General features: G+C 41.6%; 1 protein-coding gene across 1 annotated transcript in view; it reads left to right on the forward strand.

The window, feature by feature from the left end:
• The first annotated feature begins 3,864 nt into the window (after positions 1 to 3,864).
• MYLK4 (myosin light chain kinase family member 4) overlaps positions 3,865 to 27,186 on the forward strand; it is a 35,755-nt gene continuing 12,433 nt past the window's right edge. The window contains exons 1-7 of the mRNA XM_033154460.1: positions 3,865 to 5,111; positions 17,888 to 17,954; positions 18,935 to 19,373; positions 20,436 to 20,707; positions 21,969 to 22,074; positions 24,753 to 24,846; positions 25,992 to 26,101. Of these exons, the coding sequence (XP_033010351.1) occupies positions 4,464 to 5,111; positions 17,888 to 17,954; positions 18,935 to 19,373; positions 20,436 to 20,707; positions 21,969 to 22,074; positions 24,753 to 24,846; positions 25,992 to 26,101 (1,736 nt within the window). The 5' untranslated portion in view covers positions 3,865 to 4,463. The remainder of the gene's footprint in view (positions 5,112 to 17,887; positions 17,955 to 18,934; positions 19,374 to 20,435; positions 20,708 to 21,968; positions 22,075 to 24,752; positions 24,847 to 25,991; positions 26,102 to 27,186) is intronic.

Consider the following 27,186-nt stretch of genomic DNA (forward strand, 5'->3'; position numbering starts at 1 on the left):
TATGGTCTCAACCCCTGCATGCTTTCACTAGAGCTAGGCATGCTGGTTATATATGGGGCTGATTTATCCTACAGTGTACTCATGCAAGGCAGGTGCTGGCATTTTTACAAGGGCTTGGATACGTTTTTACCAGGAATTAAGATCTAAAGTAACAGGGGAAAGCGAGAAGATTAAGCTTGGGAGAACGGTGGTATACAATGACTTCTGATTTATTGGTGATAAAATGGAATAGTGATAGTCGCTTGTGAATGATTGTATATCCCCTATAAGTGGCACAGAGCCAGAAAAAGCCAGGACTGGACTCGGCCGCTGCTACAATATTTCTGTTCGAGTTCCTGTCATGTTCAGTGCCTGCAGCTGCCATAAATTATAAGATGCTCAGTCTGAGCCTTCAACAAATAAGCACTCTGGTGAGAGATGCTAGGTCAACCCAGGAGTGTAATACATAATCAAGAAAATCTTTGGGAAAGGGAACTCCAGTTTTCTCTTTCTCATAACGCAAACTCAAGATAGCATTCAATCAATGGCATTTATAGGGGTTGCAACAAGCAAGAAGTTTGTTTGATGAAAGAGATAAACCTGGGAATGCATTACAATGAAATCATGCGATGCTTTGTCACTGTTGTGGCCTTTCCCCCATAGATGCTGTGGTATATTACCACAGTGCATTGATGTGGGGCTGCCTTTGAAGACTGCAGATATTTCAGGGAGTTCAGAGGTAAAGGTAAAGGACCCCTGACAGTTAAGTCCAGTTGCGAACAACTCTGGGGTTGCGGTGCTCATCTCGCTTTACTGGCTGAGGGAGCCAGCATTTGTCTGCGGACAGTTTTTTCCGGGTCATGTGGCCAGCATGACTAAGTCGCTTCTGGTGAACCAGAGCAGCGCACAGAAATGCCATTTACCTTCCCGCCGCAAGGGTACCTATTTATCTACTTGCACTGGCGTGCTTTCGAACTGCTAGGTTGGCAGGAGCTGGGACCGAGCAACGGGAGCTCACCCCGTTGCGGGGATTCGAACCGCCGACCTTCTGATTAGCAAGCCCTAGGCTTGGTGGTTTAGACCACAGCGCCACCCACGTCTCCAGTGAGAACATGGATGCAAAATCAAATGCCTTCACTTTCTCGGTTTTCTATCACGTTCCCGTTGAAAAATGCCTTTCAGAAGGACCGTACTGTAGAGTCTACCTCAGTAGCTGCCTTTCCTTATGACCGTTGACATACGACCAACCTTTGGCCTCCGGTGTTTAACTTGGGATGGGGGTGGCTGGAGGGGAGACTGTGTTAGAATTATGTGCGACCCTTTTTCACTGGTAATCCTTTGTGAGCTCCTCAAATGCCTCGGAGATGAATGTTTCTGTAGAATTGCGTTGTTTTACAGATGGTGCAAAACACCTCTCCTGGTGCTTTGCGGATAACCGGGAGGTGGTGGGTTTGTGTGTATGTGTGTGTGTGTTGTTGTTGTTTTTTGCAGATGTCCAAGTGTCAAGAGAATTTAGCTATACTTTTAGCAGACGCAGTTTGGAAATCCCCGAGTGTTTTAAAACATAACTCTTCCTCGCTGCAGCTTCTCCGCTTCAGGCTCCTATGGCATTTTCAGGGATGCCTCTTGTATTATTCTTTCCATGAAATAGAGATCCCAAACCTCTGGATTCCACCCCTCCCTCCTTTTGGGTTTCCTGCTTTTAAATCAAAGCCATTTAAATCAGTGTCGGAGAAGCATTCCCAGCTACGTTTGGTGTGTTAAATCTTGCAGATGTCTATTCTGTACAAAAGGGATCTTAATCCTGGGCCGTGTCAGGGCAGAACTCGTTATGTGGTGCTAATGGAGATGTATCTCAAAAAGACTGGTGCCTCCATCCCTGGCATTTTATTTTCAGTCATTGGCGCCATCAGCAGAACACAAGGAAGGTTTTTGCTATTGAGTAATTTGGTAACCCTTGAAATACAGAAAGAACTATATTCTTCAGCAGGGCTCTGTGGAACCACACCCTTTCCCACCTATTGAGATAATATAGGCTAAAACACTGTAAACATTTAGGTGCCAGCAGTTTTGCTTTGATTTGTTTTAATTTTTATTGCTGATAAATACCATCTCTGTTTGGCTTTGGGGGTGCAGTGAGTTTAGAGATCATATGCATTTACGCAGCTGCTGGTTTTAGGTTTTATTTTGTATTTGTATAGAATTTGTTTTCAGGCAAATAGGGCCAATTTGGGGGTTTTGCCTTCCTCATAGCAAGCATTACAACTTTTGGCTCAAAAAAGGCATTGGGGTGTGAAGGACATGTAAAAATCTCAGGGCACCCTGGAAAAGGGGTCTGGGTTGAAGTTCTGTCCGAAGGTCCAGATGGGGGGTTTGGGGCTGACGGGCCAAAGGACTTCCATTCAGTGACCTGGCAGGGGGGTCACCATAGTTGACCTGCGTCTTGAAGACACCCTTAACCCAGAACCAACTGTTGTGAATAATCACCCGGTGGTCAGAATGGTTTATACATGCCCAGTCAGTGCTGTCAAGTATCCCGTTTTCCCCGGGATTCTCCCTTATTTTAAGCAGTTTCCCGCTGCTCTCCCTTATTTTTTATTTCCCTTAAATTTCCCGTTTTTAATGGAAGCAGCTCCTCCCCTGCTGGCCAGGGACTGGGTGGGAAGACCTCGCCTACTTGGAGAGAAAAGCCTCAGCCCTCAAAGCAAGTGGGAGCTGTTTCCCGTGCTTACAGGGGGGTGTATTCCTCCCCCTGCATCAGCCCCTATCCGTTGCCACCAAGCCCCTCAGCCGGCCAATAGGGTTAGCTGGTGGGCGGAGCCTGGCTGCCTTTGAGCAGCTGCTGCTTCCTGTCCTGTTTTGATGGGATCAGCCAAGAAGACAATGGGGCTCCATCGCGTAGAGCACATGGCTGCCCTCCAATTTGCTGGCTGCCCTCCTCTTTGCTCCGCTCCAAGCCTGAGCCCGCTTGGAGTTTACATTGCTGCTCCGCCCACTTTTGCTTCTGGCTCCGCCCACCACTGACATGTGACTGTCCCCGGGATAGGTGAGACTGCTGATCCCTTATTTTCAAATCCGAAACTTGACAGCTATGTGCCCAGTGCCTAAGCCTAAGCCTACTGTCATCTGTAATCAATAAAGTTGTGGCCAATTTAGTTCCAAGATCTTGTTATGTCATTTTTGTTGCTGCTCCATTACTGCCCCTTTCTGGTTCCTGGGTCACACTGTGCATGGGCCCACAACCAACTTCTCAAACTTGGCTTGTTCAATGCTCTCTGCCTGTGTTTGCGCATGCGCACATGTAAGTTCCAATATACATGTTGCAAGTTTCTGTGCACATGATGGCCTCCCCATTCATTTCAATATCAGGAGACTCGATATTTGTAGTTAAGGGGAAGACGACTCACCCAGGAGATTTATGTGCACCTCAGAGGACGCACAGAGTTTTGGATCTGAGCCCAGTCAAGTCATCTCTTGAGTTTCTATATTTACCTTTTGGGTTATACAGGGCACGGAAATGATGGACATGGTTATTTTATACTTGACAGATTTAAACTATGGTTGTGGGAAGAATGGCTGCTTTTTAAAAAGCCATACCCTCCCTTTCTCATCATGGCTAAAGCTATGAAAGAATGCCCACTGCTTAGGTAGGAGGAACCAAAACTATTACTGCAACTGCTGCCATTATACAGTTCTTATATTTGTTGCAATAATTAATAATAATAATAATAATAATAATAATAATAATAATAATAATAATGCACTTGCTGTGTGCAATTCTTACTTTGCTAGCAGCCGGGATAGAAAATAATAGGAAATAATGTTTTCCTACTTTGTCGTTGTCAGTAGGGGGGCAGGGAAGGCTAATGCACCTCTAGCATTATATGCAAACAGGGTTATAAATTTTCTAAACTATTTGTGCACAGCATGATTAAAAATAAATAAATCTGTGTACAAAGAATTTTTGCAAAGCAACTGGCACTCTAATCCAAACAATTAGCATTAAGCTGTAAAAATTTCAAGCACCCAAATATAGCTTCCCCTTTAGCGCGGCTCTTATTTTGTTCAGCTCAGGGATCCAATTGGATACCAGATTCATATCTTTCACAAGCAGCGGTGTTGCTGCTGCCAAAGGGTCTTTGGCATCCCTGGACTTCTCAGATGTCTTGTAGCCTTTATAGTGTCAATTTCCACTTGGGTGCAAATAGTTCTTCTGCCCTCCCCGAAGACGGACGTCACTGACGGCAAGTGCATTTAGATGCTCAGCAAATGTCTGCCTGGAACTTCATTATTTTACTGCGCTTTCTAAAAAAAAGTCGAGAGTGGACTGCTCTTCTTTGATACCTAACTTGCAGAACTCTAAACGGATTGAGCCTGATGTTTTGACAAACACCAGGCTTATGTCCCTCAGGAAACTGGCTGCAAAGCCCTCTGAATATGCTATTTTCATCGATATCATCTATGCGTCTGTGTAAATAGGCAGAATGACCGCCTCCAACAAAAAGTCAGTGGTAAACTCCTTGGCCAAAATATTTGACCCGAATGCTTTACAAAACCAGCGACCTTCTAGTGAAGAGGAAGACTCACCTGCTCCCCAAATCTCAAGCAAGGATGTCAGCCCCCCTGAGCAAATCGGTGGGCTGGATATTGCTTCCTTGGATCAGAAAATAAGCAGGTTGTTGACTGAGCAAGACAATGTCCTTCGGAAGTTGGATTACGTTTCGCAGGAAATCTGCTGTATGGAAAAGGACATGGAGCTCTTAAAGGAAAAAGGCTGGGACTCTGGACTTCGACCGTCTGCCATAACACCTGAGAAGCCGAATGGTTCGGATGTCACAACATTATGCCTAGAAATTGACAAGAAGCTTGCCGACATGAACAGGAGCGCCGAGCAACAAGCCAAAAGGTTAGATGGGCTTGAGCAATTGGTCCTGGGAGTCCAGCAACTCGTTGGCTGTTTGGTAGAAAAATTGAAGACTTCTACCATCACAGACCTAATACGCAGAAATGAAGTTCCTCATAGGTTCCTTAGAGTCGGTGGCTACTTGCGGAAAGATAGATCGCGAAACCTTTTCAGGATGCAGACATTCTCAGACAAAAAGGATGCGCTGTTCAGCAAATGGAATGAAAAGGTGAGCCCAGCTATTTAAGAGCCTAATGTGCTTTCCCCGCTTCCCTCCGTTGTGCTCAGTGGAAGTTGCTCTGGGCTAGATCCAGATCTTCTGATACAGGAAAGGATCCTTCCATTTTTGAAAGTGACTCGGATCCAGCTGAGGCTCCTCACTGGAGGAAGGGAGGGGAGGGAATAGTCAGAGATTTCCTTTCCATGCTGCAACTCCCAGCACCAACTCCAGTGTTCTTGAGGGCTCAACCTCAACCCTTTAAAGCAGTTTGGGAAGGTGCAGGGGCCTGCAGAAAGAAGGCAGAAATTTTCCATCCAGGGCTCTATATCTATACTTTTAGCAAAGTTCTGCTCCAGGCACCCCTGGACCCAACCCCTTGTTAACTGTAACAAGTCATTCAGGTTGGGATTTTGTTTTTATTTTTTAAAAGCTCCTAATTTTGAGCATTGTGAGCAATGCAAAATCGCACCATAATAATGGCACATGCATCTTTGTCTTAATGTTTGGGTAACAGTATGCTCATTCTAGAAACCACAAATAGGGGAGAAATCCCGATATCGTTATTCTCAGTTATTATTTCAGTGCAACCTCTTTCTAACAAAATGTCAGAATTTATTTCTGAGACTCTGGTCATTTGGGAAAGTGCTCTATGAACGTAAATTAATATAAAGTACCTCCCTGCAGATTCTGTGTGCCGTGATAATCAAAAACAAACCAAGCAAAGTGGCACTTTTAAATATTTAATTAAAGGTATTTGGCACTTTCATTCAGCAGAACTTTACATTTTCAGTTCCCTGAACACCTTTGCTGCAGGTTACTTTTTTTGGAAAATATAAAAGGAACGCTGCACATGTAACAAGCTATTTCAGGGTAGGCATGGGTGTAGATATTGGACTAATTTAGTTGCAACACTAAACCATAGTTTAGCATTACAAGAGTGAACCTGGGTAACCCTTGAACTCCCTAGTCCTTCAGAAGAGTCACAAGGGCAATTTGGTACTTTCACTTCCATTTTAGATTACCCATAGCTTGCAGTTTCATCTAAACAAACTATGATTCATTCTAACTATGGTAGAAACAAACTAATATCAAACCCAAGTTTACGATGCTGGCTTGTTTTTGCAAACCACAGTGAAGATTAACCATTAGACCATAGTTAAATGTTATAAGAGAACCTGGCTATTAACTAGTGGCAGGCAGGTTTGCCCCTCCACAAAAACTATTCAATTCTAAATCAATTCCATTGTGTGAACAGGTGGAGTCCCCCAAACCCCAGGCGGCCCCTGAGTGGAATAATGACACAAGACAATGTGCTATGGGATTAAAATTGGCCACAACTTTATTAATATTCAGATGTAGGGAGACCTTGGCTCAGGCATTGGGTGTTTATCCTTTCCTAGCCCCCAGCTGGGGATCTGGGAAACTGCAGGCTTATCCAGAATGTCTGAGGATTGGGCTAGTTCTGGAGAACATATGTTCAAGCAGAGAGCCCGCCCCCCATTTTGCCGCCACTGGTGGGGGAGAGCAATGACAACCTCTCGGTGTATGGACAATGCCTCCCCCCAATACCCCTTTAACGGGGAACCCTGTTATCACCACCACACTGGGGGCGTGGAGTCACCGCCCCACGCCCCCCCCCATTTAGGAATATGACTAAAGGATTCCGCCCAAGGCCTGAAACCGCCAAAGTTGTGACGAATTGCTACGGGAAAGGCGAAACCTGCCAATGCAGGGAAATTCATTTTCTGCCCTTCAACAGTGGCCCTGGCATAGCAGCGCCTGTGTGCCTGTGGAAAAAAGGTTAACCTGTAAAGTAAGCATTCATTGAGGGAGCGGAGGGTGGGAGAAGCTCTGGAGCCGACTGCTGCTTCTCAGGTAAGCTACACTCTCTATTGTGTGGGCTGGGTAGTCCCTCCCCTTACCTGGCCAATCCCTTGGCTACGCCTCCCCCAGGCGGGATTGGACAGTTAGCTGGGTAGGCGGAAACCTCAGGTATCCTTTCTGGGGGACGGTGCAGCCAGCCGAACTACCAGGTGTCGCCCAGGAATTCAGGGGGCTACGCGTGACCACGCAAACGTCGCCCCCCATTTAATGTGGGGAGCGGTCATTATTAGAAATGCACCCAACCCTTTCAGACCTTTTTTAGATCCACTTCATTGCCACAGAGATTCTGAAATGTGACAGGGGAAAAACGGAGTTTCACAAACTGGTCCCTAAGTCCATTGCTAGTATGACTGGAATGGAACTGCTTCAATTCATAAGTAATAATCATAATTTCTACAGAACATTCAAAGTGTTCAATGTGCATTATCTCAGTGATCAATACAACATCCCTGTAAGTGAGGCCTGTATTATTATCTCCATATTGACCATGGAGCTTAGACAATAGTGTATTGCCTTCGTAGTCAGCCTGTGGCCGAGACGGGATTTGAACCAGGGACTTCGTAGTGTACAGCTCACACTCCTAGTCATTTCTCTATACCCATTGCCTTATTAACTAGTTCATCTTACCTTAAGACTTTTCACTGTTGCATCCAGGGGCTTTGCAAAAGCATTATCCTTAAACAGCCCCACTTCCTTGTTGGATAATGCCTGGCTGAAGTAAACACATGTAATTCAATAAGGGCCAAGGGAGTCTGGGCAGCAGCAGGACAGCATCTTGTGAAATATTTCCTTTCAGTGTTTCAGGCCAAGGTTTCCCCATATAATCTAGATTACCTTGCAAGCACCGTTTTAAAATAGCGATAACCTAATGTAAAACTAATGTGTTGTGTAAGTGAATGAAACCATATGAAGCATACGTATACAAGCTGTTTTGGGGTATCAAAATGAATCCATTGCAAGGTACAAATACATTTTAATCAACATTAAGGCTGTATATTGGTCAGATCTGCTTTCATTTGAACGGCGTCAATTTGGGATAAAGTCCCACAGATTTATTGATTTACGTTCATAAAGCACTTTTCCAAATGACCAGAGTCTCAGAAATAAATTCTAACATTTTGTTAGAAAGAGGTTGCACTGAAATAATAACTGAGAATAACGAGATCGGGATTTCTCCCCTATTTGTGGTTTCTAGAATGAGTGTACTGTTACCCAAACAAGACAAAAGCTGCATGTGCCATTATTATGGTGTGATTTTGCATTGCTCACTATGCTCAAAATTAGGAGCTTTTAAAAAATAAAAACAAAATCCAAACCTGAATGACTTGTTACAGTTAACAAGGGGTTGGTGGTGCCTGGAGCAGAATTTCGCTAAAAGTATAGATATAGACCCCTGCTAGCTAGGGATCATGGGAATTGTAGGTCAAAAACATCTGGAGGGCCGAGGTTGAGGACGCCTGCACTAGGGCATGGTTTGTATGCAGTTTAGTAAGGATTTCAAGGATTCCTTAGAGTCCTAAAGGAATGTTACGACATGAGCTACAGAACCATTGTGTGTTTGGCAGCACTGCCAAATAATAGAGATGTTTGTTTGTTTGTTTGTTTGTGTTTTTTAAATGCCAGGAATAAGCACCCATTGCCCTAAACTCATAATCAATCATAACTCAGGAGCAGAGTGGTTTTTTACATACCTTTTATTTTTGAATTTTACGTTATTTTAACCTTTATTAGTCAGGCCTGCCAGTTCAAAGCTAAAAAGAAAAACAGACTTAATTTACAAAAAGTTTTTTATTTGCTTAGTTACAAAATCAAATGGCAGCTTTGCCACCATTCCCTATCTACTCTGCAATATAAAATATTCAAAAGTGCTGTTCTCAAAATTAAAGCAAAATAAAAGAGTTCCAGGGTGATACAGCTAAGGAGAAGCCCATGCATAAACAGGTGCTGGTACAGGTAGGTAGCCGTGTTGGTCTGCCATAGTCGAAACAAAATAAAACATTAAAAAATCCCTTCCAGTAGCACCTTAGAGAGAAGTGTGCGTGCACATGAAAGCTCATACCAAAAACAAACTTAGTTGGTCTCTAAGGTAATACTGGAAGGATTATTTTTATTTTTTTATTTTGTTTCAGCTGCTGGTATGTGTGAGTTGCTTACTTCATAGAGTACCATGGGTATAAATTGTTTGCACCTTCACACGACACTCCAATGTGCATCTGAATAAGGATACTGTCTGTCTTCATTGCATGTATCTTTTTAATGTGACTTGCATTCTCAGATACACTCAAAACCCCACTACCACCCCCCCATTTCTTGCACAACTAACGATATGTTAACAACTTTGTCCAGCTTGACTAGAGTTGGATCAAAGCATTTATGTTAAGAATTATTCTATTCTATTCTATTCTATTCTATTCTATTCTATTCTATCATACATCAGAGTCATTTGAAGAACAAGATGAGTCAGAATAGACTGGAAGTGCCTATGTTAAGATTAGCCAAATTTCCTTTTTCTCAGCTTCTTGTGCACAAGGACATTCTGATTGTCTATATGAATGAGGTCATCTCACACAGTTGACTTTATGTGCCGCTGAAATCAACAAACACTCTCTGCACACCATCTTATTTCAACTGGGGCTCTCTGAAAATAATCTGTGCATTTACCATCTTGTTTAGAAGCCTGTAACATCCACTGAATTCCACCCACACCCGCCCACCCACACCTGTTTCTTGAAAGAATTCTATCTCCCGACACATCATTTGTTTTACCAATTTTATTGTAAAATAAAGTCTTTTTTCCCTTTCTCCGGGTACCAGTTTTTTTAAAAATAAAAAATATATCCAGTAGTGAAAGAGGATATATCAGATCCCCAAAATTATAATGCCCATGCTTTCCTAAGCATGGCAATTAATATTTGTGTTGGGAAAAGTAATGGTTAAAATAACCCGAAGAATTCATACCTTATGATCCAGACCTTGAACATTTCAATCACGGCAAAGTGAACTTTTATCAGTAAATGTTTTGAGGGCAGCCTCCCAGCACCGTATCTCTGGGCTCCCTTGACACCATGACTATCAACTTCCAAGGAGAATATTAAAGCACTTTTATTCCTCATTATTTTTCCGTATTGTTAGAATTGTCATTTTAGATGTAATTGTAGTTGTTTTAGCATACCATTGTAATATGCTTTGTGCTTCCTTCTGAAATTAAACGGGGGTACAGACATGAAATTAAACTTGCCTACCGGACTGTATTTTTTTTATTTTTTTTTTTTTAATAAGATTTTATTATTTTTTCCATGAAACAAACAAAACAACATTAAACCTACATACATAAACACCATAAAAACATAGTAGACAAGCAATAACACAAAAATACAACAAAACCATATAGCAAAACAAACTTATACAAACCTTACTAAATCCTTATCTCTGTTTCTAAACTTGTTTTAACTTCTTAGGGGGACTTCCCCTGGTCCCTCCTCTGTCTTCAAAAACCTGTATACTTTTAAGGTAGCTTCATTTCTTTTATCATTAACTTAAACTCAACATTCTAATATTTCTTAAAATTATCTAGACGAAAATATTCCTTAACATATATTCTACATCTTATCATCTTCTTATACAAATAAGTCTATTCAATCAAATATTGTCTTCTTTAACATTTATGACTCTACTTAGACTTCAAAAGCCGATTCTTTTATATCATTCTGCACAAACATTCAGACATTCATTTTAACATGATTAACTAAATAGTCTTTGAATTTCTTCCAATCTTGTGACACCTTCTCCTCCCTCTGGTCTCGGACTCTGGCGGTGAGGTCTGCAAGCTCCATATACTCCATCAATTTCATCTGCCATTCTTCAATAGTCGGTATCTCTTCACCCTTCCAAGTTCTTGCCAATAAAATTCTAGCAGCTGTTGTGGCATACATAAAAAACACTCTGTCCTGACTGGGTATCTCCTCGTTGGTCATGCTCAAGAGAAAAGCCTCTGGTTTCTTGCAAAAGGTAATTTTCATTACCTTCTTAAGCTCATTATAAATCTTGTCCCAGAAGGCCTTTACCCCTGAACACGACCACCACATGTGATAAAAAGTTCCTTTTGACGATTTACATTTCCAACACACATCCGACATTTTTGAATTCATTCTAGCTAGCTTAACTGGTGTCAGATACCATCTATATATCATTTTCATTACATTTTCTCTTAAACTATTGCAAGCTGTAAAATTAATATCTTTCCTCCACAATCTCTCCCAGTCATCCATCATAATATTATGACCAACATCTTTTGCCCAATCTATCATTGTTGATTTAACTAACTCATCGGACTGTATTTTAAAGGAATCCAAGATCAGTCTAACTGTCCATGAAAATAATCATTGGCTCAAGCTCATAAACCACAGCTGGATTTGTTAAACATGCATATTAAGTGAAACCAGGCTATAATTCAGATTTTCTTGAACAAACATTGAAATGAACTCGCTGTAATTCATTACAGCTGGGTTTGTCTGTTTCTTTCACTGCGACTGCCTGTCATGTTAGGCCCAGTATTTACTGTTGTTCTGAGTGCAATTGTCAATTAGAATATCATCATTCACTCTACAGGGAGGGAAAACAGTGGCTTTTCTATAGAACTACTAAAAGCTCCGAGGCTTATTCCAAACTGGATTGCACTTAAGAGACATGTATCATCGAGGCACTCTTTCTTTCTTTCTTTCTTTCTTTCTTTCTTTATTTTATTTTATTTTATTTTATTTTATTTTATTTTATTTTATTTTATTATTGCTAACCATATAGTCAGTGGACTGTGTTGAGGTCTCTTCTTGCTTAGGCTTTGCTTGTTTCTTTGTTAAAAAATTACAAATAGGTTTCAAATGTTGGGTGTGTGTGTGTGTGTCCGCTCCTGGTTTTCTGATACATCCCTCGTGTTTGGGGAGGGTGTGTGTGCTGTTTTGGCAATGGATGCAACAGTATTACCAGGCTGAACTTTGGAAATAAAGGGAATAGTTGACTTCCATCTTCCTCAGCTCTATGTTTTGGCTGGAAGCAGTTTCCCAGAACTGAAAAGACTGCTCAAGCTATAGAGAAAGATCAAGTCTTCAGGTGGTGTCAGGATGCTGTCAGTGGCTCCCGGCTGGCTTCCCAGGAAGTTATAAAGACAAGGAAAAGTTTCTTACGGTCCTTTTCTATTTCAAACTTTACAGAGAGAGGCTATAGAACCCAGGCTCTTGGATAATGGTGTTGTCCTAAGTGAATCTCCACCCCCTTCTCTGCCACTTTCTCATTCGTCATCATCCTCTACGAGTGCCACTAACTGCCCTCTGTCTTTGAGCTCTTTGCTCTCCTACTTTTAAGGCTCGCCAGGTTCTCGGAGATAGAGGGCCTGGAATGCTTTCTAATGACAATGTGTCAGCCAGGTGTTGTTCTGGCTGTCCCATGATTTCCCAAATTTCCCCCTCATCTGCCTCTGAGCTGCTTCCTCCCTCAAACCCCTGTTGTAAATCTACACTGTCTTCCTCTTTCTCCTCCCTGGAAGGGTCAGGATGGGAAGGCGGTCTCCAACATTCCTCCTCAGCCCAGTCCCTGACAGGCGGCCTCTTGCTCGGAAATGGCTCGCTAAGGGTTGATTGATCCATATGTGCATAATTCATAACTTGATAGGTTCAGCACTCAATGACTCTTTTAACCAATGCAGTAACTGTTTGCATTAAAATGTGTTGTCTTTACAAAGTGAATATGTGAACGTAAGTGAATTCTGGTAGATCAGACTCTGGCATCCTGCTTCCTACAGTGGTGACTCTGGGAAAGCCAGAAATAAGACATGAAGAAGTCCCCACCCCCCTGCCTTGCAATTGATACTCAGAGTTCTCCTGCCTTTGAACCTGCAGGTTTTATATAGTTATTAGGACTAATAGCCATGACATGAGTAATGAAAGAAGTGATCAACACACATGTGTAAAATGGCCCTTAGCAGTGTTTTTAATGTGATTTTAATTGCACCTTGCAATGTATTAGCAGTAAACATTCTGACATGGTTGTTAAAATGGTGCCTTCTGGTGATAAATAGAGGAATTCTGCCTCAAATCATCATATTCATCCTTTGATGGTTACTGCAGAATTGAAGCCATTGCAGCTCATACACCGCAGGCAGAGTTTTCTTATTATCGGAAGTTGTGTCAAACACAAAGGGCCGGATTCAAATAAATTGTTGTGCTAGCACAATATTGACTCAAAGAGAAGAGGGGAAATCGTTCCGCCTGGCAAGCAGAAATCCTTGAGCTGATGGAAGTATTCCACCCAGAGCTTTCCAAAAGCCTCACTTCACATATTGACATATGAGTCACCAAGTTTAAAGTCATCAACAGAGTTGGAATCAATTGAGGTGGATCTGTGGTGCCCAACCTTTTGTGCCGTGGTCATCATCCTGGAAGTTCTGTTGACCCTGAACACACACAACAAGGTGAAAAGACTGGTTCTCTGCTGAACACAGAGTCATGATGTAGTATGTGTGGTGTGTCTTCCTTTTGTGATGCCTTGTGATGCTCTATGCCTTGATTTGTGCTATGGTGCTGCAGGAGAACAGCAGCTAAAGGAATTTCATAACATTATCGAGGATTTTTTAAGAACCCATATAGTACACACGTAGGAGGCTGTCAGGAAATTTGAAACAGAAAAGTTTTATAAACCCCTTAGAAACTCCACGTAGGTTATGTAGATCCCTGACAAGTTTATCTGGCATCCTTTGATTTTGGATCCCATCAGTATGTACGTCGGAACAAATGTCACAAGAAATATGGGGAGGAATCTGAAAGAGGAATGTTGGCTTTCAGCAGCCCCAGGGCATTTACTCAGGCGATGTCTCATGCCCTGATGCTAAAAAAAAGTCGATATGTTGAGGTATCGGTATAGTTGCACGTGGGTTGCTGTCAGGGAAAACATGTCTACTCTGTATTGGTGCTTATATATCAAGATTCATGACGTTAGTTTGGCTGGGAATGGCATGCTGAAGTACTTGTTATCATCACTCAGATCAAGTAACTGAACCACAACTATTAATGGGACTGACACAGAAGTGGGATATCTGATCCTAATAAATCTGCAAGAGATTTTTAATTTTATTTCCAGAAGCTCCTGATATAAACACTCATGTACAGGCAATGTAGTATTTGCAGATGCAAATTTCTATATATTATGACCTGTTAAGTGCAATTGAACTGAAGCCATGGAACAGTTCGGTTTTGGCACCCGATTTAACCTGATGGGATGATAAAGGCTGGGAGGTGGAGGCAACTTCATGAAATGTTCATTATAGTGCTTCTGGCAGTGGGAAGAAAATCAAAGGGTTTTATTAGGTGAATAGAAAAAAGAAAAAAGAAAGTTGAGTATCAGAAATGTTGCCAGGTTCATCCTGGTGGTGTATAAAGAAGGAATTCAGTGAAGTCAGGTGTTCATAAAAACTCCAAGTTAATTTTGGAATGAATTTCAAATTGCTACTAAAAGCACGATATTTATGCCTAATGACGCCTTCGTGTCTAATTCCTGCCTTTTTCAGCGCATATTTCTTTCAAACAATCTCATCCAAGTACCAGGTCAGACTAAGGCATTCTGGATAGGAAACAGTGTCAACAGAGTTAACTTGGCTGCTCAGAGAACACATTGCCCCAGCAAGAATTTTAGGCAAATATTATGTTCTGGAAGGAGCAGCTAGAGACCTTATAGAAAGAAGATACTGTTGAGCATGGAACGACACCCGTTCGCCTTGAAAGCAACCTGTTCCACAGTGCTGCCAAATAAAGTGCGACCTGGCTGATTGAGGGAAAATGGTAATTGAAAGCAAATATTTTGCAGGGTTAGAGCAAGGAGCCAAACAGCAGCTGAGTTGGGGAACCTGTGAACCGCTTCAGACCATGGAAGTGAATGTACCAATGTAAAAATAATCCCTGCACACAGTAAACAAAATGTCAGGAAATAGGTTTCTAGCCTACTCTTTTCCCTGACATGCTATTTTTCTATGTACAATGTTCATCAATGTAAAAAAAAAAAACAAAAAAAAACCCTGCACATAGAAAACAAACTGACAGGAAGTAGGTTTCTAGCCCATTCTTTTCTCTGACATGCTATTTTTTCTATGCATAAGGATGTGGTTTTTGTTTTGTTGGGGGTTGGTTCTGCCATGAGAGCCCCCACCTGAAGTCTGAAGTGGTATTCTCAGACATAGATTTGCCACCTCAACTGCAGTTAGGAAGAGATAGGCCTAAATTTCATACTCAAACACAGAGGGGTGGGAAGGATACCTCCTCAAACCCTTTGAATCAAAGTGTGCTTGCAGATTATCTCTCATAACCCTGTTGTAATATCATCTTATTTGAGACACCTCCATGCCTAGGAGCCATAAATCATGCTACCTCAAGGGGCTTCAAGGAAACCAAAGGGAAGTTTTTCGGTTGGTTGTAAAGGGTAGCCTTGTCAAAACAAATTCACCTGTATCTGATGGCAGTAATGTCTTGAGCAGGGGAAAAGGTGCGCAGACAGAGTGGTACACTCTGTTGTGGATGGATCTCATTTCCCCAGGTGGCACAGGACCCAGGGTGGCTGAGAGGTGGCTGTCACAGATACAGCCCATAATCATTTAACATTTGGCAGCCATAACAGTTGGTAGTATATCTTGGGTAATCAGGTGCTGGGGGTCGGGTGGATGGAAAGGCAACAGGGGCTATTTTACTTGGCAACATTTGGTTAACATTTCTGAAAACTGAATGCAGATCACAGTGGACTTCCTGAAAGGCAGTTCTTATTTTGTGACATTCTGCTTTTTTTCTGTGAGCAGTATATTAGTAAAAGCTTCCTCTAGATGTCACTGTAGCATTGTAAACTATGGAGAAGTTGTACCAGGCAGGGTGCATCACATACAGTACTCAGAACTCCTGTGAATGTGCCAACGTAATTTTGTGGTAGCAAATCATACCGGTTTGTTTCAGCACCGTTGTTTTCTAATGCATCTCAGTGATCAGCACATAACAGATTGAAATCAGATAGCAAGACTATGCCTGGCAAACTGGAGAAAGCTAATGATAATCTCTGAACTTCTTTCCCGGTGGTTATTTAATTCAGTGATATATATCTCACTTGATTGTAAAATAAACCCTCAGAGTGGCTTAGCTAAGTGGTTGTAATATGCAGAATGTTCATGGTAGGGATGGAGGAGGAGAAATTTAGTTAAGTTCACACTGAAAGGCAAATTATCAAATTCACACTTTCCCAAGAAATATGAGAACGGAAACATACTCATCCTTCAAAATTCACATTTATCTGAATATTTCGGTGCAGTTCTCCAAACAGATAAAGTTTACAACAATGCATATGTTAGGTTAAAGTGTGCATAAATATGACTACATTAACGAAAGTAACATAAGATGCATTACATTAGGACAAATTGTTTGCAAAGATGTGTGTATTAATTAGTCATAGCCACATACAAAATGCTGAAGAATTTTAAAGAGGATTTTTTTAAATCACAAATTGCTGCAGAAATTTGGAGGAATTAATATTAGGAAATGAGAAGCAGAGAACCAAAATTGACATATGCTTCCTTCCCTAGTTCATGGATATTCTAACTGTTGAGGAGCAAGGGGCAGTTATAGATGTTTGAAGTCAATGCTCCTGTTGTAAAGTATGAGGAAATTGTTAGTGGAAAAGGGGAAGAGAAGCAAGGGGACTGTGAAGACATGGAGCAAGAGAAGCAGAGAATCAAAACTACAAGAAAGATAAATGAGGATGGAATAATAATAATAATAATAATAATAATAATAATAATAATAATAATAATTTATTTCTACCCTGCCCATCTTACTGGGTTTCTCCAGCCACTCTGGGTGGCTTTCAACAGAACATTAAAAACCCATTAAAACTTCAAACATTATAAACTTCCCAAAACAGGGCTGCCTTCAGATGTCTTCTGAAAGTCAGATGGTTGTTTATTTCCTTGACATCTGATGGAAGGGTGTTCCACAGGGTGGGCGCCACTACCGAGAAGGCCTTCTGCCTGGTTCCCTGTAACTTCACTTCTCGCAGTGAGGGAACTACCATACATTGTTTGGAAACAATAAGCTATCTAGTATTGACTCTCTGAGCAGTGAAAACCTTTAACAATGATGTTTTGTGCAAATAGCCTACTTCAAAGTTTGCACAGAATTCAGTTCAGCTCCATTTATAACTGCTGGTCATCACTGAATACTAAAAAGTACGAGTTTAAAATATACAGCTAGCAATTGGGAGAGGAGAATCATTGGCCAGTCTGATAATAAAAACATAAGTAGATAACTGGCCCCCAAAACACAGCTTCTTCTTATTTTTCCTATTATTATTATTATTATTATTATTATTATTATTATTCAGTGAATTTATTTCTGATTTGTGTCTATGTGTGTGTAGTGTTGGAGCAAAAATGGCAACATTATATATCGCATAATTGCCCCATTTGGAAAGAAGGCACCAAATTCCAGAGGCTTTCCCATAGCAGACATTCCTTTGAGAATTTCAGACAAAAATCTTTGTCTGGGCAAAATCTATGGTAAGAACCTTGACCACACTTAAACCACAAATATGAAGATGACAGCTCATGGGAGCTTTTGCCTACCTTCCCATCAAATAAGCCAATGTCATTGTTTGGAAGTGCAGGACCACGACTGCCTTCCCTAAAGGGATACCGGTCTGTTCAAATAGGCGTATTCCAGTCTCAGGTAGTGGCCATGGGAAGTAATTACAGATGTCGCCAGAGTTGGATTTGATTAGAAGTTGTGGGAAAATATGTGGCTTACAGAAGTGAACGTGCAGTTTTGCAAAGGAAGTGTATTACGAGTTAAGGGTCTAATGTGTTGGCTTGCTCCTTTTCCCCCTAGGAAAGATCATATGTAGCTGGAAAGGGAACAAAATTGATAAAGAAGAAGAAACCGCCAGATTCCTCAGGTTAGTTTTTGTCCTCCAAACCTAATGACAATATCTTTCTATGCCTAGCCTTGTGCCCTAGAGAAGAGGGACTAGACTTGTCAAAAGGGAAAGGGGCATTCTGAGGTGAAATTTCTCAACCTTCGCCTCTTGCCCATAGGACCTGTGCCAATTCTACACCTCTGGACTAGCTCGTTTTATTCTTATAAGCCTAAACTTACTCCTGTAAATACAGTGGTACCTCGGGTTACAAACGCTTCGGGTTACAAACTCTGCTAACCCGGAAGTAGTACCTTGGGTTGCAAACTTTGCCCCAGGATGAGAACGGAAATCGCGCACTGGAGGCCCCATTAGCGAAAGCGTGCCTCAGATTAAGAACGGTTTCAGGTTAAGAACGTACCTCCGGAATGAATTAAGTTTGTAACCCGAGGTACCACTGTATGTCAGCCATATTACTTACCGATTAGAACATGGGTAGGCAAACTAGGGCCTGGGGACCGGATCCAGCCCAATCGCCTTCTAAACCTGGCCTATGGACAGTCCGGGAATCAGCATGTTTTAACATGAGTAGAATGTGTCCTTTTATTTAAAATGCATCTCTGGTTTATTTGTGGGGCATAGGAATTCGTTCATTTCTTTTCTCTCCAAAATATAGTCCGCCCCCCCCTCAAGGTCTGAGGGACAGTGGACCGGGCCCCCTACTGAAAAAGTTTGCTGACCCCTGAATTAGAAGATTTCTCAAACAGTATTTTAATATTTCAGACCAAACTATACATATCGCAAACAATACTTATTGACTCAACTTGCAGAATTTTTTGAGATGTTGTTTTGTTCTTTTGTTCCAGTACATGCAAAATCTTGGGTTACCTTTTGTATCAGGGTAGAATAAAGGGAGGAAAGAGGGAGCAACAGATGGCTTTCCCCCCAAAACAACTGAAATGCTGCCAGCCATACATGTTCTTCTTTCATTCAAATGGCTGCTATTTTCTGTTTGGTTCCAGAGGAATCTGATGGGAGCCCAGAATCGTATACCCACACAGAAAAGGTCCATAAACTCAACAAGGAGAATACTGAGAAGGCAAGTGCTCTTTTTGTTCAGAGAAGTTCCCTTAAACCTCATACTCATGAGTCAAAGGAGAACGCAGAGGACAGCCATAGCAAAAATTGGAAAGGCTCGCTCCCGAAGACAACAGGGAAAAAATTGGCAGAAGCAAAGGCCGTTTGTAAAAAACCGAGTAGCGACGATACAAAGAGTGATGCTTTGGGAGTTGTAAAAAAGCACCAGAGGTTTGAAGAAAGCCCAGAAAAAGCAGGAAAAGATGTTGAAGGAACAGATACTAGCAGAGATGAAGAAACAGAAGTACCAGAAACTACCTCCCCAGGTGAAGATACAGCAGAAGATCTCAGCAGTCCATCAAAAAGCCAGACTCAAGATGTCAGGTAGGTTTTATATGATAATTCCTCAAATATCATGCAGTTACCTGTTAAAGATTATTGCATACATGAAGAGTGGAGCTTGGTGTGATTTATCCAAAGGTCACACACAACACTGAATTTGCATTTTAATAATCTGTCATACTTGGCAAAACAGATGAACCTGTTGGTTTGGAGATGGCAAAATGACAGAGCTCCACTAGCAACCAGTAACAACCGAAGTGTTGCTTTGTCTTATTTATTGTTAGTATAACATACAAACATAGTACTATTAAAAATAAAAGCATAGGAAAACAACATTTTAAAATGTACCAGTTTTACAAATGGTAATGATAGTTACTGATTATTCCAGTACACAATCTCCCCCTTGAAAATTAATATTTGAATATTCTTCCCTTGTCTATCTAGTGATGTTTAGAATCTCTGTATCCAAAATATAGGGGAAGCAGGTGGCACTGTGGGTTAAACCACAGAGCCTAGGGCTTGCTGATCAGATGGTCAGCAGTTCGAATCCCCACGATGGAGTGAGCTCCCGTTGCTCGGTCCCAGCTCCTGCCCACCTAGCAGTTCGAAAGCACATCAAAGTGCAAGTAGATAAATAGGTACCGCTCCGGCGGGAAGGTAAACAGCATTTCCGTGCACTGCTCTGGGCTTTGTCATGCTGGCCACATGACCCGGAAGCTGTACGCCGGCTCCCTCGGCCAGTAACGCGAGATGAGCGCTGCAACCCCAGAGTCGGACATGATTGGACCTAATGGTCAGGGGTCCCTTTACCTTTTATCCAAAATATATAGAACTTAGTATGTGCATTCTTTGTGATCTGCTCTGGTCTGGTCTGAAGTTTGCAGACACCATGAAGGTGTAAAATGGTGAAGACACCATCTGCTTTTTGTGCAGTTATTTTACCATATGCATTTTGTTTACCATATGCATTTTGTTTAGGCAAGAAATGCAAATGCTAAAAAGTATTGAGCTCCTTACATTGTTTTGTTTTAACCTATATTTTTGCTTCATTCTACTTCCACTCTCGTAGTGCCATTAGAATAACCTGTATCCCTCATCCTGTAGGCATAAGGACAGTGAAAAGGCCTCCCTCCCTCCAAAAGATGAGCAGAATGGCAGCAGTAAGTGTCGCGTGAATGACTTTGGTCTTACCAAAGAGGAGAGCAAAAAGAGCAGGGTAGATGGAGCAAATGCCAAGGACGGACACAAATCAAAAGGAGCGACTAAGCCAAAAGAGGCACAGCCTGCCTTGCCTGGAAAAACAAATGGATCTGATTCCACACCCAAGAAGACTGAAAATAAGCAAGAAGCTTCAATAGGAGACAGTATTACAATTGGTACAAACTGGCTTTAAAAAAAAAACCCATAGATATGCATGGTGATGATGCCAAGCAAAATGAAGCATACCTTGCATCTTTAATTAACTTCCCAGGAATTAACAGAGGAATGTTAAGCTTCAGGGGTCTTATTGCAATACTACCCTTAGTTAATTCTTTTTAAAAGTTGTGATGTAAGAATCCATGGAAAGCCACTGGAAAGGTTTCACATTGTTGTATCTTTATACCCATGAGGGTCTTTTGAATTACTCGCAGAGAACTTGATAGCTGTCCAGCTTGCTCAAAGATGGTCCCATGATTTGGATTCCTGATTCCTGATAAATCCAGTTCTTAGGAGCCTCTTAAAGCAAACTGAGTAGATTATACTTTCTGGGGCAAATAGAAATGCTTTCATGTGACTTTATTCACACAAATGACTTTTAGTAAGTACCTGACTTAACAAAAACAGGCCCAGGACTTGCCTCCCTAAACTCACAAGGTGGGTTGATGTGGTGGCTGTTTGTAGCTTTAACCAAATGAAGAGGTAGCTCTCTGTAGCCTCCGATTTCCACACCATAAGCCCTGTGTTTATATATCGCCACCCCCTCATTCTTCCCTAAAATTCAAGTACAGAGGTGAGAATTTTTAAATTCAAAATATACTCTGGTGCATGTCCGGAGTGAAGTTCGGTGTTGATTGTATTTTTTTAAAAAATAATTTTTATTCATTTTATAAGAGACAAATAAAACAATACCATTAAAACACTACAGACAAAACAACAATACAACTACACAACAAAAACAAACACAACATACATTTTTCTTAATTTCATCTAGCTTCTCTATCATCTTGGGGTGACTTCCCTCGGACTCTTCCTTCTGAATTTCATTATTTTACATCTTTGGCAGTTTAATCAACATTGTCTATTAACCTTAAGTAATTTTAAATAAATCCTTGTCAGTGAAGTTCAGTGTTGATTGTAGTCAACGAAACTCACCATCAGGCCTTGCTGTAGAAGGGGGAATTAATATTTTGTAAAACATGAGTCTGACCCAACTGCGGGAGGTAGTGGAAGACAGGAGTGCCTGGCATGCTCTGGTCCACGGGGTCACGAAGAGTTGGACACGACTAAACGACTAAACAACAACAACAACAAAATAAAGTGCATGTGTATTGAACATTGTAGCACTGCTTGTTCCGTGGAAATGGTAGATAATGAGCATAATAAGTCAATTTCTTCATGTCATGTGAGGATTTCACATGCATTTCTTATCATTTGCAGAGTATATCTCACCACCGGCAGCTCCTTTTGATCATCGGGTCGTCTCAGCTAAAAGAGCAGGGATCAATAGCTATTATCATGTCCACAAGGGCGAAGTTTTGGGAGGGTAAGTACAACTGAAGGTATTGTTAGCAGAATGGGGAATCTCTTCCAAGTTTTTGAATATCACACTGCAGTGGGTGGTTTTATGATAGATTAGGCAATAGGGTAACTAGAGTAAAACAATGTGGACAACCACCCAAAGTATAGTGGTACCTTGGGTTAAGTACGCTTCAGGTTAAGAACTCCACTTAAGAACAGAAATCGTGGCTTCCGGCGGCGACGCCATCGCCGGGTGGTCGAAGGCTGCCTCGGTCTCGAGGCGCCTTGTCCATCCCGGGGGTTAGGAGCCGCGCTACCGCAGCGCGCGGCTCCGTTTGGGGTGCGGGAAGAGCGTCCCGCACCCTGGGCTCCCCGGCTGTGCCCGCGGAGGCTCCGAACCCTTCCCCTGCCCCCCCTGTAAAGGGGGAGTGGGGGTGAAGGGACAACCGGAGCCGGGCTTCAGGGGACATGCCCCAACCGGGATGCAAATGCGGCGACAAAGCCCGCGGTGAGCGTCCAAGTTCTACCTGCGAAGAATGGAGCTAAAAACCCGGTGGTCGTGAGTAAAGATTTGGATTAAAAATCGCGTTTTTGGAACGATCCGGGGGGAAGGGGAAAGGTAGCCTGCCTCCCTCCCTTCGAGCCGAAGAATGTAACCAAATGAGGGTTTACTGCTACAGAACTGGTTTCAATGTAGCTAAAATTGACACATGAGACTGGCAAACTCTTTTTTCGGGCAGTTAATTAGAGGAAAATATCTCCATTTAAAGTTGCGGTGTTTGCGCTTCAGCACAGAAAAATGGCGTTGAACAAAGAGGAGAGCAGAAATACAACACCCACTTCCTCCTCCTCTGCCAGTATGCTGGGTTTTGTCCTTGAACTGGTATTGAACTCTGGACTAACAGATGAACAGAGACTCATTGCCTTGAAGGTGGAACTTGTTTATAGAAAAGTCAAAGTCTTGTGTGGGGATCTGAAAGGGAACCAATTGCCCACAGAGGAGGCTTTTAAAACTTTTGACACTTATGAAGAATGTCTTGCTAATGAGCTGAGAGAGTGGATGGAAAGATGGAGAGAACTGAGTGAGCAACTTCGGAGAAGAAATTCGCTTTTTGGGGGTGGCAGCCCCAAGGCGACGTTAAGATTTGTTATATCCAGTCCCCGGGGCGTGAGCTCGGGGGCCAGGGACAGAGAATTAAGGTATTTACAAGAAGAAAAGGAACGTTACAAAGAACCGAAGAAGCAGGGAGATGATGAGATGGACACCTCTGAACTCGTGGCAAGAAGAGACATGGACTGTGCCTGGATCTGTGGACGTTGGGAGAGAGAAGTTACACGGATGTTCAGTGCCGATGCCACCAGGAGAAGAATAATGGACAGAGGGGGTGTGGGGTGAAGTCTTAAACAAAATTTAAAGTAGTCTAACACGGCAAATCGAAAGTGGAGGGTGAATACTGTCAACAATACTCTGTTATATTTTTGTTTGTATATGAAAGGAGATATTTCAAGTTTTTATGTTATTAGCAGTAATCTTAAGGATAGAAGAATTAGATTTGATGCGAGGAGCAAGATTAAGACTTAGATTAAGTTAAGAAATTGATAAGATTGAATTAAGAAGAACTAGGATGAGGTATTATTATGGTGATGTATTTACTAGTAAGGTGTTGAAAAGATAATTTGATGTAAATATATAATTGAACTAATTTTTTTTTTTTTTTTTTTTTTCAGAAGAAATGGTTATAAAATAGATTAAGGATATAAAATCGAAGGTGAAAAGGCAGGGGAAGTCAATGGTCAAGATATGGAAAAAGAAATTTTTCTTTTTAGAAAGATACTATAAGAATCTTGACACTGTTTGTATTTGTCATATTTGTTTTGTATTTGTGGGTGTGGGTGAGGGTATATGTTGTTTGGAAAAATGCCAATAAATTCTTATAAAAAAAAAAAAAAAGAACAGAAATCGTGCTCTGGCGGCGCAGTGGCAGCAAGAGGTCCCATTAGCTAAAGTGGTCTTCAGGTTAAGAACGGACCTCCGGAACGAATTAAGTACTTAACCTGAGGTACCCCTGTACAACTTTGTGAGGCGCGGAAAATCAATAATAAAGGCAATGTAACATACGGGTAGTTTTAAATGTTAAGTGATGTAACATATTATTTTTCCATTCGGCATAATTAGCCGTGTTTTCAAGATGTAGGTTAAAAAGCTGAAGTAATATCCAACTGAGTCATATTCAGAATGGCCCCAATGAAATGAATGCACGTAAGTCCATTGATTTTAGTGGATCTACTCTGAGTATGACTAACATTGAATATCACTCTATATATCAATTTACTCAAAGGTTAGTGGGGGACAGTGTCAATTTTCAAGGTACACAACCATTCTTACCTCATCTCCAGTTCTGTCCATCATTCCTTATAGGAATCATTCTTAGAGTAACTCCCACATTATTTTCCTCCTTCAGACTCACATTGGCATGCCTTTCTTAAGTATATTTCCTCTTAATTTGAGGAGGTTTGACAGAGATAGCCAGGAGTCCAGCAGGATTGGTGGGGCAGTATCTCACAATAAGGGGCAATTGCTAGGCACTGTTCTGCCTCAAATGTTGAGATTCTAGCGAGGGTAGCAAACTCGAATGCTCATATCTCAAAGGAAGGGCGATGGGTCTTGGATTCAGCAACATTTCCCTCTTTTCCTTCCTTTAGCGGACGATTTGGCCAGGTGCATAAATGTGAAGAAAAATCAACGGGTCTCAAATTAGCCGCCAAAATTATAAAAGCAAGAGCTGCCAAGGAAAAGGTAAGGGTAGCTGGAGTGCAGGCCTACAGTGGCGCCTTGCCCAAGAGGTTTTGTCACGCGGATTACTTTGCCCCTTCCAAGTGGCAGCTTTTGGTCTGCTGATTCCCATATACCTTGGTTTATTGCATTCCTGCTTGTACAACTCGTGAACACAGCTGTGGAATAGTTATTTCTTCTTCCAATTGCATTGCCTTTTGAATCCCAGCTCACTCGTGTCCACAGCCCATAATGAGATCTCCCTGTAAATCCATGGTTATAAATAAGCGTATTATTTAATTTCTTTTATTTCTTTTATTGTAGTTTTTTTTCTGCCACTGAGCCATAGTCTCGACCTCTCTTTCCATTACACCAAGTTCAGGAGGAATTTATCTGTCTGTTCACAGACACCAGGATTTCCCCACCTCTCACACTATTAATAATAATAATAATAATAATAATAATAATAATAATAATAATAATAATAAATTATTTAAACCCCGCCCATCTGGCTGGGCCTCCCCAACCACTCTGGGCGGCTTCCAACACAATATTAAAATACAATAATTCACCAGATATTAAAAGCTTCCCTAAACAGGGCTGCCTTAAGATATTACAATATACTTACCATTTCTAGGCATGAGCTACTTTCTCCTGTCTGTGCCCCCCCATTAGCTTAAAGCTTTTGCCACTAGACAATACAGTGGTACCTCGACTTGACATACGAATTTTTCGACTTACGAATGAAAAAAGTGCCCGCACGCCTACGAATTTTTCAACATCCGAAGGACATCGTTGGTGGTTTTAGATGGGGTTTACTCGACTTATGAATTTTAGATGCGGTTTACTCGACTTACGAATTTTCCCGAATTTTTCGTTTCCAATGCATTCATATGGGGAAATCGCTTTTTTCGACTTAAAATTTTTCAACCTACGAATGTGCATTCGGAACGGATAAAATCCGTAAGTCGAGGTACCACTGTATTTACAATATATTTTTGCTATTAATAGGGAGATACCCAATCCCATTGTCCTGCAAACCTAGGAACATTTTGAATGAAATGTCAACAGCAGGAAGGAGCGATAGTAGCGAGATCAAGCAATAAGTGTACATCCCATTTCTGCCATATTTATCATCGTATTTAGCACCGTTCTTGCATTCTTCACAGGACGAAGTAAAGAATGAGATCAATGTGATGAACCAGTTGAACCATGCAAACCTCATTCGGCTGTATGATGCTTTCGAATCAAAAAGTGACATTGTTCTCGTCATGGAATAGTATGTCGAATGTTTCTTCTGTCTCCTTTTCTTGGGCTTCCGGTTATGTCCACACATGTGCATATACACACACAGAGCAAATGGGCCTTTTATTTCTGAGCCTTATTTTGACGTGGGTTGGTTGTTTTAGCTGTAGTCGCTGTAAGACGGAAGGGTTCAACCTCTCCCCATTCACTCTGCTCCCCATTAGTAAAGTGGTACATTGGTTCTCAAGCTGAATTCGTTCCAGACTTTTAAAAACAACCCCTAAAACTGCAATTTAACATGAATTTTACCAACAAGACCATTGATCCATAAAATGAAAGCAATAATCAATGTACTGCACTATAAAATAAATAAGACAGTATTGTAGATGATTAATTTTTTAAAAAAATTTCTTACCTGCACTGATGTTTGGATGGGGGACTTTTATCCATTTCCTCAGTCACACCATCAATCAGTAGCTGAACTGGGTTCCCACACAGTCAAAAAAACAAATTAACCAAAAAAGCCTCAAAAACAAAAACACAAAAAACAAAGTGCCAAACTTAATCCATTTTAGAAGTGTTTGACTTCTCAAATGTTCGAAAACCAAGGCGCAGCTTCTGATTGGTGCAGGTGCCCCAGAGACAATAGTCGACAACCACATCAGACATTCGGCTTCTGAAAAACGTTCAAAAACTGGAACACTTCTGGGTTTTCGGCGTTTGGGAACAAAGGCATTTGAGGACCATGGTACCACTGTATCTCTCTCTCTCTCTCTCTCTCTCTCTCTCTCTCTCTCTCACACACACACACACACACACACACACACACTGCATGTGTAGATGTGTGTACATAGAGCTTCTCCATAGGAGGGGAATTCGGACTGGCATGGAGGAGCCCTATGCACATATATCTGCATGTACAATGGGTACACACATCAGTGCCAGGGGTAGCGCTATCCACCATGATGTTGGGTGAAAGCTTCTCCCAATGGCATTGTGTTCTCATGTTTTTGTGGGGGAAGGGTGGGATGCAATATAAGTCGTAGGAAAACCAAATCCCCAAATGCACATTTTGTAATTATTTTTGATTCACATGACTGCCCATTTCTCTTCTTCTTC

Source organism: Lacerta agilis, chromosome 7 (genome assembly GCF_009819535.1).
Source record: "Lacerta agilis isolate rLacAgi1 chromosome 7, rLacAgi1.pri, whole genome shotgun sequence".
Taxonomy (NCBI): Eukaryota; Metazoa; Chordata; class Lepidosauria; order Squamata; family Lacertidae; genus Lacerta; species Lacerta agilis.